Raw genomic sequence first — 14,285 nt, forward strand, 5'->3', positions numbered from 1 at the left:
GAAAAGGGAAGGAGAGGAGGGGAGAGTGAACGGAAGAAGGGAGAGAGCGGAGAGGAAGGAGGGAGGGATGAGGGAGACACACAGAAGAAGAAGAGAAAGAGGGGAGAAGGGAATGGATAGGCAGAGTATAAAAGTGAGGGGATTAATTTTGTGATTCTTTGTTCTCTAACCTCTTTCTGCTCCCGTTGCAGACACAGTTCCTCGGTCTCCTCCATCAGCTTGTCTGTAAAGCACATACACACAGCAGCTGTTAGTTAAATGCTGCCAGTAAGCAGTGCAAGACCAGTCTACGTCCCAGCAGTGGCCAGAGTAGGTATCAGTGGGGATGAAACTGAAGAGTGGCAAGTGTTAACGTTGGACTGTGTGAACCGTGTTTCATTACTAAAATTACTGTATTGGATCGGACAGGTTTGGAGGGATATGGACCAAACGCAGGCAGGTGGGACTAGTGTAGATGGGACATGTTGGCTGGTGTGGGAAAGTTGGCCCGATGGGCCTGTTTCCACATTGTATCACTCTATGACTCTACTGCACCAGAAATCCCACTTCAATCTCACCAAGGGATTTTGAACTTTTCAATTCAGTTCAGAAAAATCTGTAAATGGAATATTGGGTGTAGCTGCGGTGTTGTGGGGTTGTTGGATTGTCACTAAATGCCCAGTTCAGTTTTGTTTATTACTGTCATGTGTACCGAGGTACAGTGAAAAGCTTTTTGTTGCGTGCTATCCAGTCAGCGGAAAGACAATACATGATTACAATCGAGCCATTTACAGTGTATCGGTACATGGAAAGGGAATAACGTTTAGTTCAAGGTAAAGGTTCATGAATACCCTTTTTGAGAGACCAACCCCTGTCCTTGCCCCATCTGAGAGTAACTGTTATCTCATTCAGGACACATTCTGTAGGGAGCAAATAGAAGATCCCACCAAACCAGGAGGGTCCTGATGACTAAAGGGCCTGTCCCACGAGCATGCGACTCCATGCGGCAAGCGCGACCTAAAGGGCCGGTCCCACCAGCATGCGCCTGCATGTGGCAAGCGCGACCTAACGTGGTCGCTTGAGCCATGCGGCCTCACGGGGCTGGTCCCACTTCCATCGCCGGAGCCGTATGGAGTTGTGCGGAGCTGGTCCCAGCATCGTGCGGGGCTCCGAAAAACTGACCGTGTTCAAAAATTCTGCACGTCAACTGCCTGCCGGTCCGCAGCAACCTCTACGCTGTACGTCACGCGCGAACTTCCCGCGGACTTCGCTCGAACTTCATGTCACTCACTCGACCTCCACACGGCCCCCGCTTCTGGTTTGGTCGTGCTTGCCGCATGCAGGCGCATGCTGGTGGGACCGGCCCTTTAGGTCGCGCTTGCCGCATGGAGTCGCATGCTTGTGGGATAGGCCCTTAACTTACCGAGAATTAATTAAAAGTAACAATCAGGTATTGATCCCGTCAGGCATTGAGGTGTCTGGTCACCTTGGTACGGATCTAGATAAAAAGGGAAAGTGGGCTACGGAATGGCAGGTGGAATTTAACTGCTAGGGTCCTAGGGAGCGTGTTAGAGCAGAGACAACAAGAGCGCAAGTACATGGTTCCCAGAAAGTGGCAACGCAGGCAGACAGGATGGTGGAGAAGGCATGCGGTATGTTTGTCTTCATTGGTCAGGGCATTGAGTACAGGAGTTGGGACGTCATGGCATAACTGTACACAACGTTGGTGAGACTGCAGCTGGAGTATCGTGTGCAGTTCTGATCACCACTCTACAGGAAGGATGTGATTAAGTTCGAGAGGGTGCAGGCCTGGAGAGGGAATTTCCACTAGTGGGAGATTGTAGGACCAGAGGAATTAAAGGACGTTCCTTTAGGAAAGAGAATGGCGGGGACTTGAGGGCTTAGGTTATGAGGAGAGACTGGATAAGTTGGGGCTTTTTTCTGTGGGATGTTGTGGGCTGAGGGATAGTCTGATAGAGGTTTACAAAATCTCTCCCTCCTAACCCCATTCTCCTGCCTTCTCCCCATAACCCCTGACACCCGTGCTAATCAACACAGTTGAGGCAGGTACAATTACATTTATAATGGGACCAGCATAGATGGGGTATCTTGGTCAGCATGAGCATTGGGCCAAAGGGCCTGTTTCCATGCTATATATCTCTATGACCCAGGCTCGGGGGATGACCCTCTTGTGGTAGGCAGCTCTGCTCACTGCAGCGCCATCAGTTCCCAATGCACATCACTTATTCCTGGATTAAATTCAGCAATAGAAATGGATCTGGAGGAGGAGTGACTGACCATAGCTGATTCTGCTGTTGGTCACCATATCAATTCAGGAGGCCTCTGCTGCTTGTCCTAACCCACAGAGGTAATGGTGAGCTGGGGTGCAGACGTCACAGAGGTTGTTGGCGTTGTGGGTCAGGAGGAGGATGGTTTAAGGCTGCGGCGGGTGTAGACCAGCTGGGAAGTGGAACGGGGCAATGAGATTCCAAGTCAAGTCAAGTCAAGTCAAGAGAGTTTATTGTCATGTGTCCCAGATAGGACAATGAAATCTCAATGAAGTGTGGCATTTGCTTGGAAGATCACACACAAGGAGTGACGTACACAGGAGGTGTTTGGGCCCCAGGGACTGTTGATGAACTGAGGGTGATAAGATCATACGTGATAGGAGAAGAATTAGGCCATTCGTCCCATCAAGTCCACTCCACCATTCAATCATGGCTGACCTATCTCTCCCTCCTAACCCCATTCTCCTCCCTTCTCCCCATAGCCTCTGACACCCGTACTAATCAAGAATTTCTCCATTGATCTCCACAGCCTTTTGTGACAAAAAAATCCACAGATTCACCATCCTCTAATTAAAGAAATGTCTCCTCATCTCCTTCCTAAAAGAACGTCTCTTAATTCTGAGGCTATAACCTCTAGTCCTAGACTCTCCCACTAGTGGAAACATCCTCTCCCCATCCACTCTATCCAAGCCTTTCACTATTCTGTACGTTTCAATGAGGTCCCCCTCATTTTTCTGAACTCCAGCGAGTGCAGGCCCAGTGCCAACAAACGCTCATCATAGGTTAATCTTGGGGTACAGGTCCATATATTGCTGAAAGTGGCAGCACATTGGGACAGGGTAGTGAAGAGGCCACGTGGGATAGTTTCTTTCATCCACTGTGGTAGAAGATACACTAGCAGCAATGTCACGTTACAACTTTATATAACACTTGGTTTTGGCTACAGCTGGAGTTCACTACAGAAAGAATGTAGCCAACTGGAGAGAGTGCAAGGGATATTCACCAGGATGTTGCCTGGATACAAGGTATTTGGTTATGGGGAGAGATTTGATAGGCTTGTGCTTATTTCCCTGGAGCTGAGGGGTGACCAGATAGAGGTATACAAGTTATGAGGGTAGGCAGTCAATCCTTTTTCCATAATGGGAATGTCTCGAATTAGAGGCACGGTGGTGCAGCGGTAGAGTTGCTGTCTTACAGCGCTTGCAGCGCCAGAGACCCGGGTTCGATCCCGACTACGGGTGCTGTCTGTGCGGAGTTTGTACGTTCTCCCCGTAACCTGCGTGGGTTTTCTCCGAGACCTTCGGTTTCCTCCCACACTCCCAAGATGTACAGGTTTGTACGTTAATTGGCTTGGTGTATGTGTAAATTGTCCCTAGTGTGTGTCGGAGAGTATTAATGTGCGGGGACCTTTAGTCTGCGCGGACTCGTTGGGCCGAAGGGCCTGCTTGTGCGTGGTATCTCTGAACTAAACTAAACTAGAGGGTATACTGTAGGTGCACGGTGAAGGATCGGTTTAGAGGGGATGTGTAGAGAAATTATTTCACGCAGAGGGTGGTTGGAATCTGGAAAGAACTGAACCGATTGAGAGGGTGGTGGAGGCAGGGACCCTCACGATATTTAATGATCTAAATGAACACGCGAAGACAGTGGACCAAATGTTGGTGAACACGATGAGTGTAAATAAGTACGGTGGTCGGCATGGACACGATGGGCTGAAGGGCCTGTTTCTGTGCTGAATGACTCTGACCCAAGTACTCTTGCTTCTCCTTGGCCAGCTGCAAGCCCTGGGCTTCCAGGCTTCCGATCATCGCCTCCCCGAGTTGTGCATTCTGCCAAGTTCTGTGGAGAGACGGGGGAGTCAGAGTCAGTGTGAACCTTCTGCCCACTCATTCTATCCCACATCTGGCCTGCTCACCATCACACACTGCACTGGCATCTCGGTCTACCCACGGCGCACGCAACCATAAATGTATTAAATTATATAATTCGCCAGAGATAACAAGATCCCCTTACAGACAGAGACAGGTGAATGTGCAGGAAGGAAGTGCAGATGCTGGTTTAAATCGAAGTTAGATGCAAAATGCTGGAGTAACTCAGCGGGACAGGCAGCATCTCTGGAGAGAAGGAATGGGCGACATTCCGGGTCTGAAGAAGGGTCTCGACCCGAAACATCACCCATTCCTTCTCTCCAGAGAAGCTGCCTGTCCCGCTGAGTTACTCCAGCATTTTGTGTCTATCTGAGACAGGAGAAATTATACAAGGGATGTAACTGCTTGGAGGAGAAATTAAATTAATATTTTATGTTCAGACACAGAAAACCTCTTGGACAACAGATGCAATGAAAGGCTCAGATGATTCAGCAACATTAAAATATTAGCACTGGAGAGATTAGTTAGGTGGAAAGCAATAAAATTCCCTGGACGCGATGACCTGCATCCTGGGGCATTGACGGAAATGTCTACGGAGGTCCTGGATACAGTTGTAGCATCCAAACTTCCATGGATGCCAGAATGACTTGCACGGCAAATGTAACTCTTCTGCTTGAGTCTTTTAAAGCCTTTCCACTCATCACTTTAATTTCATGTACCTTGTGTTTTTATGACTGTTGGCAGATCAATTTCCCTCCTTGGATAAATAAAGTTTGTGTCATATCGTATCGAGGGAGAGGGGAAAAACAGGGAACAAGAAAGCATTAGTAATAATGAACAAGCTGGAATCAAATAGTGATGGATCGGGCTGAGTTGGCTTCTGTAAAATTGCCGTTTAAATGTAATGAATGGATACGAAAGTGGGACAACAGAGAACTAGTGTGAACGGGTGATCAATGGTCAGTGTGGACTTGGTGGGCTGAAGGGCCTGTTTCCATGCTGTATCTCTAAACTAAACTAAATCCGGCTGCAAAGATTCACTTGTTTAAATATATTTAGCTGCCCCATTTCACCAGCCTGTCCAATACATCATCGGATCTTTCAGTGCACTTACACCTTCCCGGATTCCTGCAGCATATGCAGCCAGTGCTGCTGGTCAAATTCAGTCTCCGCTGCGAGTAAAATGTTCCCCTGGGAAGGAAGGACAGAGTCTGCATTAATGATACATTCATGTTACCAGGTCATGCTGAAAGCAACGAGCTCCACGTGTGAGAATCAGAGCGCTGGTGAAATGTATAAATTGGACAGGGAAATAGATTGATTGATTCATCCAAATAAAGAGCTTCGGAAGCACCAAGTGACAAATCTAGGCTGTCTGAGGTGAGAGGTAGTTCTCCAGAGAACAGGCCACCCCACCCACTTGCCCACGAGAGGGAACCTGTCTTGCAGGGGCAAGGACCACCTCAGCAAATAGGACCACCTACTGCTGTTGTCAGGGTATGGAATTACAATATCTACTGTACTAGATTTGAGTTAATGCACGGAGATGACAAAGCAGTCCCCAGATTCTCTTCCATCTTGGCCTGGGTCCCTCTGCAACATCTCATCGAAACTTACCGAATAGTGAAAGGCCTGGATAGAGTGGATGTGCAGAGGATGTTTCCACTAGTGGGAGAGTCCACGACCAGAGGTTATAAGGACGTTCCTTTAAAATGGAGATGAGGAGGAATTTATTTCGTCAGAGGGTGGTGAATCTGTGGAATTCATTGCCACAGGAGGCTGTGGAGGCCAAGTCAATGGATATTTGTAAGGCAGAGAGATAGATTGTTGATAGTACAGGCGTCAGGGGTTATGGGGAGAAGGCAGGAGAATGGGGTTGAGAGGGAGAGATAGATCAGCCATGATTGAAGGACAAGAGGACATAGGTTTAAGGTGAAGGGGAAAAGATTTAATAGGAATCTGAGTATAACATTTTCACGTAAAGGATGGTGGGTGTATGGAACAAGCTGCCAGAGGAGGTAGTTGAGGCAGGGACTATCCCAACGTTTAAGAACCAATTAGACAGGTACATGGATAGGACAGGTTTAGAGGGATATTGGCCAAACGCAGGCAGGTGGGACTAGGGTAGCTGGGACATGTTGGTCGGAGTGGGCAAGCTGGGCTGAAGGGGCCGGTTTCCACACTGTATCACTATGACACTAACTCCCAATTGCAGTATTTCCTCAACACTTCCTCAACTAATCTCAGTTAAATACATTTTCAGACTTCCAAAATCTGCAGTTTTATTTTTGATTTTTATCAACCATTACTTCCAGTTTCAACATTGACAATTGGTGAGCAGCTTCCATGGATTTGTGGGATGAAGTTCCCCTCTCTCTGAATGAGGGAGCATCTCCCGACATCAGCCCTGTGTGGCTAGACTGGAACATTAAGGTCCTACTGCCCCATTGCACAAAATAGCTTCTCAGTTCAGTTTAGTTTATTGTCACGTGTACCGAGGTACAGTGGAAAGCTTTTTGTTGCGTGCTATCCAGTCAGCTGAAAACCAAGACATGGTTATAATCGGGCCATTTACAGTGTACAGATAAGGGAATAATGTTTAGTGCAAGGTAAAGACAGCAAAGTCCGATCTAAGGTAGTCCGAGGGTCACTAAAGAGGTGGATAGTAGTTCAGCACTGTTCTCTGCTTGTGGTAGGATGATTCAGTTTCCTGATAACAGCTGGGAAGAAACTGTGCCAGAATCTGGAGGTGTGCGTTTTCACACTTCTATACCTTTTGCCTGATGGGAGAGGGGAGAAAAGGGAGTGGCCAGGGTGCGACCCGTCCTTGATTATGCTGCTGGCCTTGCCGAGGCAGCGTGAGGCAATGGAAGGGAGGTTGGTTTGTGTGATGGTCTGGGCTGTGTCCACAATGAACATCAACCTCATCAAATCTGTTCTTTGCAATCTTTAAGGGAGCTCAAGCAACCTGCCCACGTCAATGAATCCCCTTTAACTCCAATGTCATTCTGCAGAATGTCCGTTGCACATCTTCTAAGAAAAATAATTCTTCCTGATAGGATTGTCGTTTGGGAGTGTGGTGTTGCTGGCAGGGAAGGGTGCACAATTAAGGGATGAGAGGGTGTGACAAGTAGCAGAAAGACAGTGGAGCCTTCAAAACCCCCCGCGAGCTGGGCAGTGCCAAGACCCTATTGAAAGAATTCACTCAAGTTAAGTAATTGGCTGGTATCCATTTATTGATTGCTCGTGTAATTAAATTAATATTTAGCCCAAGTTAATTTGCTGAGTGTTTCTGTCCATGCTGCAACAGATGCCCACGCAGTGCAGTTTAATAAATGGATTGGGTTCACCGCATTCCGTGTGCTGGGGTGAATTAGTTACATTAAACGGGGTAATCACATTCTGAAGAAGGGTCTTGACCCGAAATGTCACTCATTCCTTCTCTCCAGAGATGCTGCCTGTCCTGCTGAGTTACTCCAGCTTTTTGTATTTATCTTCAATCCCATTCTATAGTGGAAGCGGACCACGTTCTGGCAGTCTTGTTTAAACAGCGATGTAGCAGGGATTGTGGACACTGCAGTATCAGTCGTCAGTCAAGGGCTGGGTCCAACACCGCTTTGAACTGACATCTCCAACCCACTCCCAGAGTCTCCAACGTCCTCCACCCACTCCCAGAGTCTCCAACCCCCACCCACTCCCAGAGTCTCCAACCCCCACCCACCCCCAGAGTCTCCAACCTCCACCCACTCCCAGGGTCTCCTGGTGTCTCGGATCCCCCTCCCTCCCACTCCAGAGCTCTGGGACACCTCCCTCAATCCTGGCGTGTCTACTCTCTCCCTCCCACTCCCAGTGTCTGTGACCACCCTCACCCATTACTGGGGGCTCCCATTCCATCCCTCCTCAGGATCTCTCAATGCCCATCCTGACCATTCCGGGGATCTTCTCCCTGTCCCACTGAGTTACTCCAGCTTTTTGTGTCTATCTTCACTATAGAAGGAGAAGACATCAGGTAGACGTAGACCGATGTCTGCCCGAGCTTGCCCTTTTCAACGTTAAAACCACCGTCTCCTGCCCTCACCAATTCCAGTTTCATGCCTTTTTGGACAAACCCGGTGGCTATGTAAGGATTATGTTCTTCGACTTCTCAAGTGCGTTCAACACCATCCAACCCCTGGTTCTGAATGACAAGCTTAAGAAGATGGGGGTGGATTCCACATTTATCTCCTGGATATACGACTACCTGACGGGTCGACCACAGTTTGTCAAGCTGGGGGACAGTGTCTCTGGCACAGTGGTGTGCAATGTTGGAGCCCCACAGGGAACGGTTCTGGCCCCGTTCCTCTTCACCCTGTATACAGCAGACTTTAACTATAAGTCTGCCACATGCCACGTACAGAAATACACAGATGATACAGCGATTGTGGCATGTGTAAGGAACGGGCAGGAGGAGGAATACAGGAACTTGACCAGTGCCTTTTGTGCCTGGAGTGAAGAGAACTGTCTCATCCTGAATATAACTAAGACTAAAGAGATGGTGGTTAACTTTGGCAGGTCCAAGCTCCCCCTTCAGCCGGTCAATGCTGCAGGGGCTGACATTGAGGTGGTGCAGACATATAAATACCTTGGAGTGCACCTTGATAACAAACTGGACTGGTCTGTCAACTCTGACTCCCTCTACAAAAAAGGCCAGAGCAGACTCTTTTTCCTCAGAAGGCTCAAATCCTTCAATGTGTGTAATGATATGCTGCACATGTTTTACAACACTGTGGTTGCAAGTGTTATTTTCTACGCTGTTGTCTGCTGGGGCAACAGCATTAGTGCAAAAAACAACAAGAAGCTGGTCAAACTGGTTAAACGAGCTAGCTCAGTGCTGGAGAGGAGAGTAGACTTTGGGATGGATGTGCTTGAGAGGCTTATGAGGCACAAGGTGCAGGTCATCCTGAAAATCCCCGGGCATCCCCTCCATGTAATTCTGGAGAGTCAAAAGAGCACTCGGAACAACAACCGGCTCCTCTCCCTGCCCTGTAGAACGGAGCGGTTCAGGAGATCCTTCACCCCTGCAGCCATTAGATTTTATAATTCGGACCGCTAGGCTGTAGGGGGATGCATTTTGCAATTTTTAATTTTTAATTGTTAATTATTGGTCTTTTTAAGTATTTATTGCTCTCAGGTAGTGTCCACATTGTATTCTATATATTTTCTGTCTGCGTTCGTTTTGAATCTGTGGGTTTGTTGGTTGGGGGCTTCTGGACATCTGAATTTCCCCGAGGGGATCAATAAAGTATTTATTATTATTATTATTATTATTATTATTATTTCTCCAGTTAGACTCTCCCCACCCCAGTACAGACCCAAGGGCTTACGTGGAAATCATCGTGCGAAATCTTCATCACAAAGGGCATGTTGGACTCCTCCTTTGCCTCCACGATGCACCCGCCCAGCGGAATCACCCCCTGCAAAACAACGACACACAATGAGTCTGGAGAAACCTCACCCATTCCTTCTCTCCAGAGATGCCGCCCGTCCCGCTGAGTTACCCCAGCATTTTGTGTCACAGAACGAGACCTTGGTCAGGTTTCACGGACACTGGTCAGCTGCAGCTGATTCACGGATGTCCGAGTTCAACGTTAGTCACACGCTGGGCCAGGACCACCAGATGGCCAGGAATCTGTCATGTAAACCAGAGGTCAATGGCTCAATCCTCTGCACCGCCCGTGTGTGGTTGAAATTTGCACTGACCTACTGTTTATGAGCAAAGTTACAGGCAGAGACTCAGCAAAAGACTAACAAGCTCGTAATAATGGGGAAGATTAATTTTGAGAGAAGACGTGTGCGATATCAAAAGAAATAGCAGGAGCTTACACAGATATATAAATAAGTCAGCTGTAGAAGGTGTGTGACCTCCGGAAAATGAGGCTGGGAAATTAATTGAAAAATGGCAGATAGGTTAAATCATTTTTATTGCATCAGACACTACGTTGTATCACTAAAACTAAAAACTGAAAACTAAAACCAGAACTAAAAGTAAAACTATAACTACATATCCATTAGGTAAAGGATGGGCTAACTTCAAATAATAATAAAATAAATCCAATCACATGGGGTAAGGTATTGGAGAGACTCACAGGGTGGATAAAATCACCTAGATCCGATAACTTGTACCCCAGGGGGTTTCAAGGAAGTGGTGGCATTGAGAGCAGACCCTGGGGTGGAATTTTTCTTAACTCACTAAATTCCAGGAGGGTACAAGGCAATTGGAAAACAGTCATTGAGACTTCCTTGTTTAAGAAACGAGGAAGGCTCACAAATGAGTAGGCTGGTTAGTTTTACATCTTTTGTTGGCAAGATGCAAGAGGACATCTATTTATTCCCTCATCAAAACATTCTCAAATTGGTTAAACAGGGTTTAGCAGCAAAATAGGCCCTTCGGCCCAACTCATCCATGCCAACACACTTGTCAAACTGAGCTAGTCCCACTCACCTGCACCTAGCCCTGACCCCTACAAACCTTTCCTATCGATGTACCTGTCCATGTGTCTTTAAAATGCTGTAATCATACCACTACCTCCGGCAGCTCGTTCTGTGTATGCACCACCCTCTGTGTGAAAAAGCTACCCTTCGGATCCATCTTAAATCTTTCCTTTCTCTCATTTTAAATCTAAGCTTTCTATTTCTGCCCTTGACAAATTCACACTGGTTTGCCTTAATGAATCAATTTTCCCCCAGCTGATGATTAATCCTGTCCTGGATCAATGTTTCGGAAAAATTTCCCAACATGGAGTTGCTGGATTATCCTTGCTCCCTTTTTTTAAACAAGTGTCACTTTGCAGTCCTTCCGTATCACCCCCTATCAACAGGGCACTGAAAGATTATCACCCGTCCATAATGACCTCCTTCATCTCTCTAATACCATCATACTATCAATTTTTAATATATCGGATCTCAACAATCTCCTCCTTCACTGGTCCTTGTAGCACCCTCTTCCCTGGTGAAGATAGGTCAAGGTCATAAGTGATAGGGGCAGAATTAGGCCATTCAGCCCATCAAGCCTACGCCATTCAATCATGCCTGATCCATCTCTCCCTCCTAACCCCATTGTCCTGCCTTCTCCCCATAACCCTTGACACCCGTACTAATCAAGAATCTCTCTATCTCTGCCTTAAAAATATCCATTGACATGGCCTACACAGCTTCTGCAGAATTCCACATTCAGCCTCTGACTAAAGAAACTCCTCCTAATCTTCCTAAAGGAACATCCTTAAATTCTGAGGCGATGACCTCCTGTTCTAGGCTCTCCCACTAGTGGAAACATCCTCTCCACAACCACTCTATCCAAGCTTTTCACTATTCGGTAAGTTTCAATGAGATCCCCCTCGTCCTTCTAAACTCCAGTGAGTACAGGCCCAGTGCTGTCAAACACTCATCATATGTTAACACACTCGTTCCTAAGATCATTCTTGTAAACCTCCTCTGGACACTCTCCAGAGCCAGCAGATCTTTTCTCAGATATGGTGCCCAAAATTGCTCACAGTACTCCAAATGCAAGCTACTCAGCTAATAGTTTAGCAGTGTGCTCAACCTTCTGGTGCAAGTTCTCTTTGTGACCTTAATGGATCTCATTCCTCCTTTTCCATCAGTGAATCATCAGCAAACCAGGTAGCCCACACCTGCAGGCGGCAGGCCCCAGACACCACTAAGGTGTGGGGTAATGTGTCGCACCCTGGCCACTCCCCCTTCTCCCTTCTCCCATCAGGCAAAAGATAGAGAAGTGTGAAAACGCACACCTCCAAACCCGTACGTCTGCCGTGTGGGAGGAAACCGGAGCTCTCGGGAAAAACCCACACAGTCACGGGGAGAGCAGACAAACTCAGTACAGACAGCCGCTAAACTCAGGATTGAATCGGGGTCTCTGGCGCTGTAAGGCAGCAACTCTACCACTGCACCACCGTGCCACCCAGTTTACACCCGGGCCATGCAGACAGCGCCTCCTAAACCCTTCACCTCTACCAGAGAGAAAGGCAAGGGCAGCAGGTACAGGGCAACACCACCATTTACAGATTCCCCTTCCAAGTTAAAGACACCAGCCCAAGTTGGAGATATGAGGCCACTCTTTCATCGGCACTGGGTGTAAAACCTGGAACTCCCTCCCAACAGCACTGCAGTGCACCCTCAGCAGCAGCACAAGGTGGCAGCTCACCCCCACCTCCATGCAGGCAATCCGGGATGCGCAATAACTGCTGGCCCACTGGCAATGTCTGGGCAGTGAGTGGCGGTAAAAAGCAGAGTGGCGGAGTAGACTTGATGGGCTGAATGGACTAATTCTGCACCTATCACTTACGAACTTACGATCAGGAAACTTGAGGGGCTGAACAGCCTGATCTTGTGTGTGTAGCCAGTTGTCTATCACCCACCAAGCCCACTACTGTGATTTATCACCAGCCCAGCCTGGGGCTGGAGAGATCAGCCGCATGCATCTACACTCCGCTCCTGAGCACGGTCCGCTCACCAGGCGCTGGTGTCAGTCCAACAAGTGGCACCTGGTGGCCCAGCGGTAGAGTTGCTGCCTGACTGCGCTTACAGCGCCAGAGACCCATGTTCGATCCTGACTACGGGTGCTGCCTGTACGGAATTTATACATTCTCCCTGTGACCTGCATGGGTTTTCTCTGAGATGTTTGGTTTCCTCCCACACTCCAAAGACGTGCAGGTTTGTAGGTTAATTGGCTTGGTAAATGTAAAAAATTCCATTAGTGTGTGTAGGATAGTGTTAATGTGCGGGGTTCGCTGGACGAGGCAGTTGTTGGGCCGAAGGGCCTGTTTCCGTTCTGTATCTCTAAACTGAATAATGCTCTGCAGCACAGTGGGGGTGGGGGAAGAGGTCCTGACTGGATCTTGGAGGGGGCAGTTTCACTCCGACCAGGTAATGCACAGCTGACATCATGGGTGTTCAAGAGAACCTGGAATCTGGAGCAACAAGCAATCTGCAGGAGGAACTCAGCAGGTTGAGCAGCATCTTTAGTTTAGTTTAGAGATTCAACGCAGAAACAGGTCCTTTGGCCCACCGAGTCCATGCCGACCAGCAATCCCCACACATTAATGCTATCCCACACACACTATGGACAATTTACAATTTTACAGAAGCCAATTAGCCGACAAACATAGACACATAGAAACATAGAAAATAGGTGCAGGTGTAGGCCATTCAAAGACTCATCCATGCCTTCATCTCCTCCCGACTGGACTATTGCAACTCACTTCTCCTTGGCATCAGCTCCACCTACATCAACCGACTCCAACTGGTCCAGAACGCAGCCGCCCAACTCATCACCCACACCAAATCCTGGCATCACATCACTCCAGTCCTCAAAAAACTTCACTGGCTTCCCGTCTCCCACCGGATCACCTACAAAATCCTGGTCCTCACCTACAAAGCCCTCCACCATCTGGCCCCCACATATCTCATTGACCTCCTCTCCCCCTACCAACCCTCACGGTCCCTCAGATCCACATCAGCCGGTCTCCTCTCCATCCACAAGTCCAACCTCCGCAGTTTTGGGGACAGAGCCTTCTCCAGGGCAGCTCCCAGGCTCTGGAACTCCCTCCCCCAACTGATCCGCAATTCCGTGTCCCTCCCCATCTTCCAGTCCCGCCTCAAGACCCATCTCTTCACCTCTGCCTATCCTTAGCCCCACGTCCCCGTCCCTTTTCATCTGTGCATTAATTGCCTCATGCTGTGTTTTGTATTGAATTCTGTCTTTACTTTGTGTACTAGTCATGTCTCTACTATTTATTTCATTCCCCTTACATGTTTTTCCTATACATGCTCAATTTTTGTAAGGTGTCCTTGAGACTCTTGAAAGGCGCCCATAAATAAAATGTATTATTATTATTATTATTCAGCCCTTCGAGCCAGCACCGCCATTTAATATGAACATGAATCAGTACCCCGTTCCTGCTTTCCACCCATATCTCTTGATTCCGTTAGCCACAAGAGCTATATCTAACTCTCTCTTGAATACATCCAGTGAATTGGCCTCCACTGCCTTTGGAGGCGGAGAATTCCCCAGATTGAAAACTCTCTGGGTGAACAGGTTTTTCCCTCATCTGAGTCCTAATTGGTCAACCCCTTTTCCTTAAACTGTGACCCCTGG

The 14,285-nt window shown here is 48.0% G+C and overlaps 1 protein-coding gene across 2 annotated transcripts in view; it reads right to left on the bottom strand.

Moving 5' to 3' along the window:
* The window catches only part of plekhd1 (pleckstrin homology and coiled-coil domain containing D1), a 75,536-nt gene that overhangs the window by 41,268 nt on the left and 19,983 nt on the right, over positions 1 to 14,285 (bottom strand). For both annotated transcript variants that reach the window (XM_033026643.1, XM_033026644.1), the window contains exons 3-6: positions 9,499 to 9,588; positions 5,250 to 5,326; positions 4,015 to 4,106; positions 171 to 223 (exon numbers count right to left, since the gene is read on the bottom strand). In XM_033026643.1, coding sequence (XP_032882534.1) covers positions 171 to 223; positions 4,015 to 4,106; positions 5,250 to 5,326; positions 9,499 to 9,588 — 312 coding nt within the window. The remainder of the gene's footprint in view (positions 1 to 170; positions 224 to 4,014; positions 4,107 to 5,249; positions 5,327 to 9,498; positions 9,589 to 14,285) is intronic.

Source organism: Amblyraja radiata, chromosome 9, assembly GCF_010909765.2.
Source record: "Amblyraja radiata isolate CabotCenter1 chromosome 9, sAmbRad1.1.pri, whole genome shotgun sequence".
NCBI lineage: Eukaryota > Metazoa > Chordata > Chondrichthyes > Rajiformes > Rajidae > Amblyraja > Amblyraja radiata.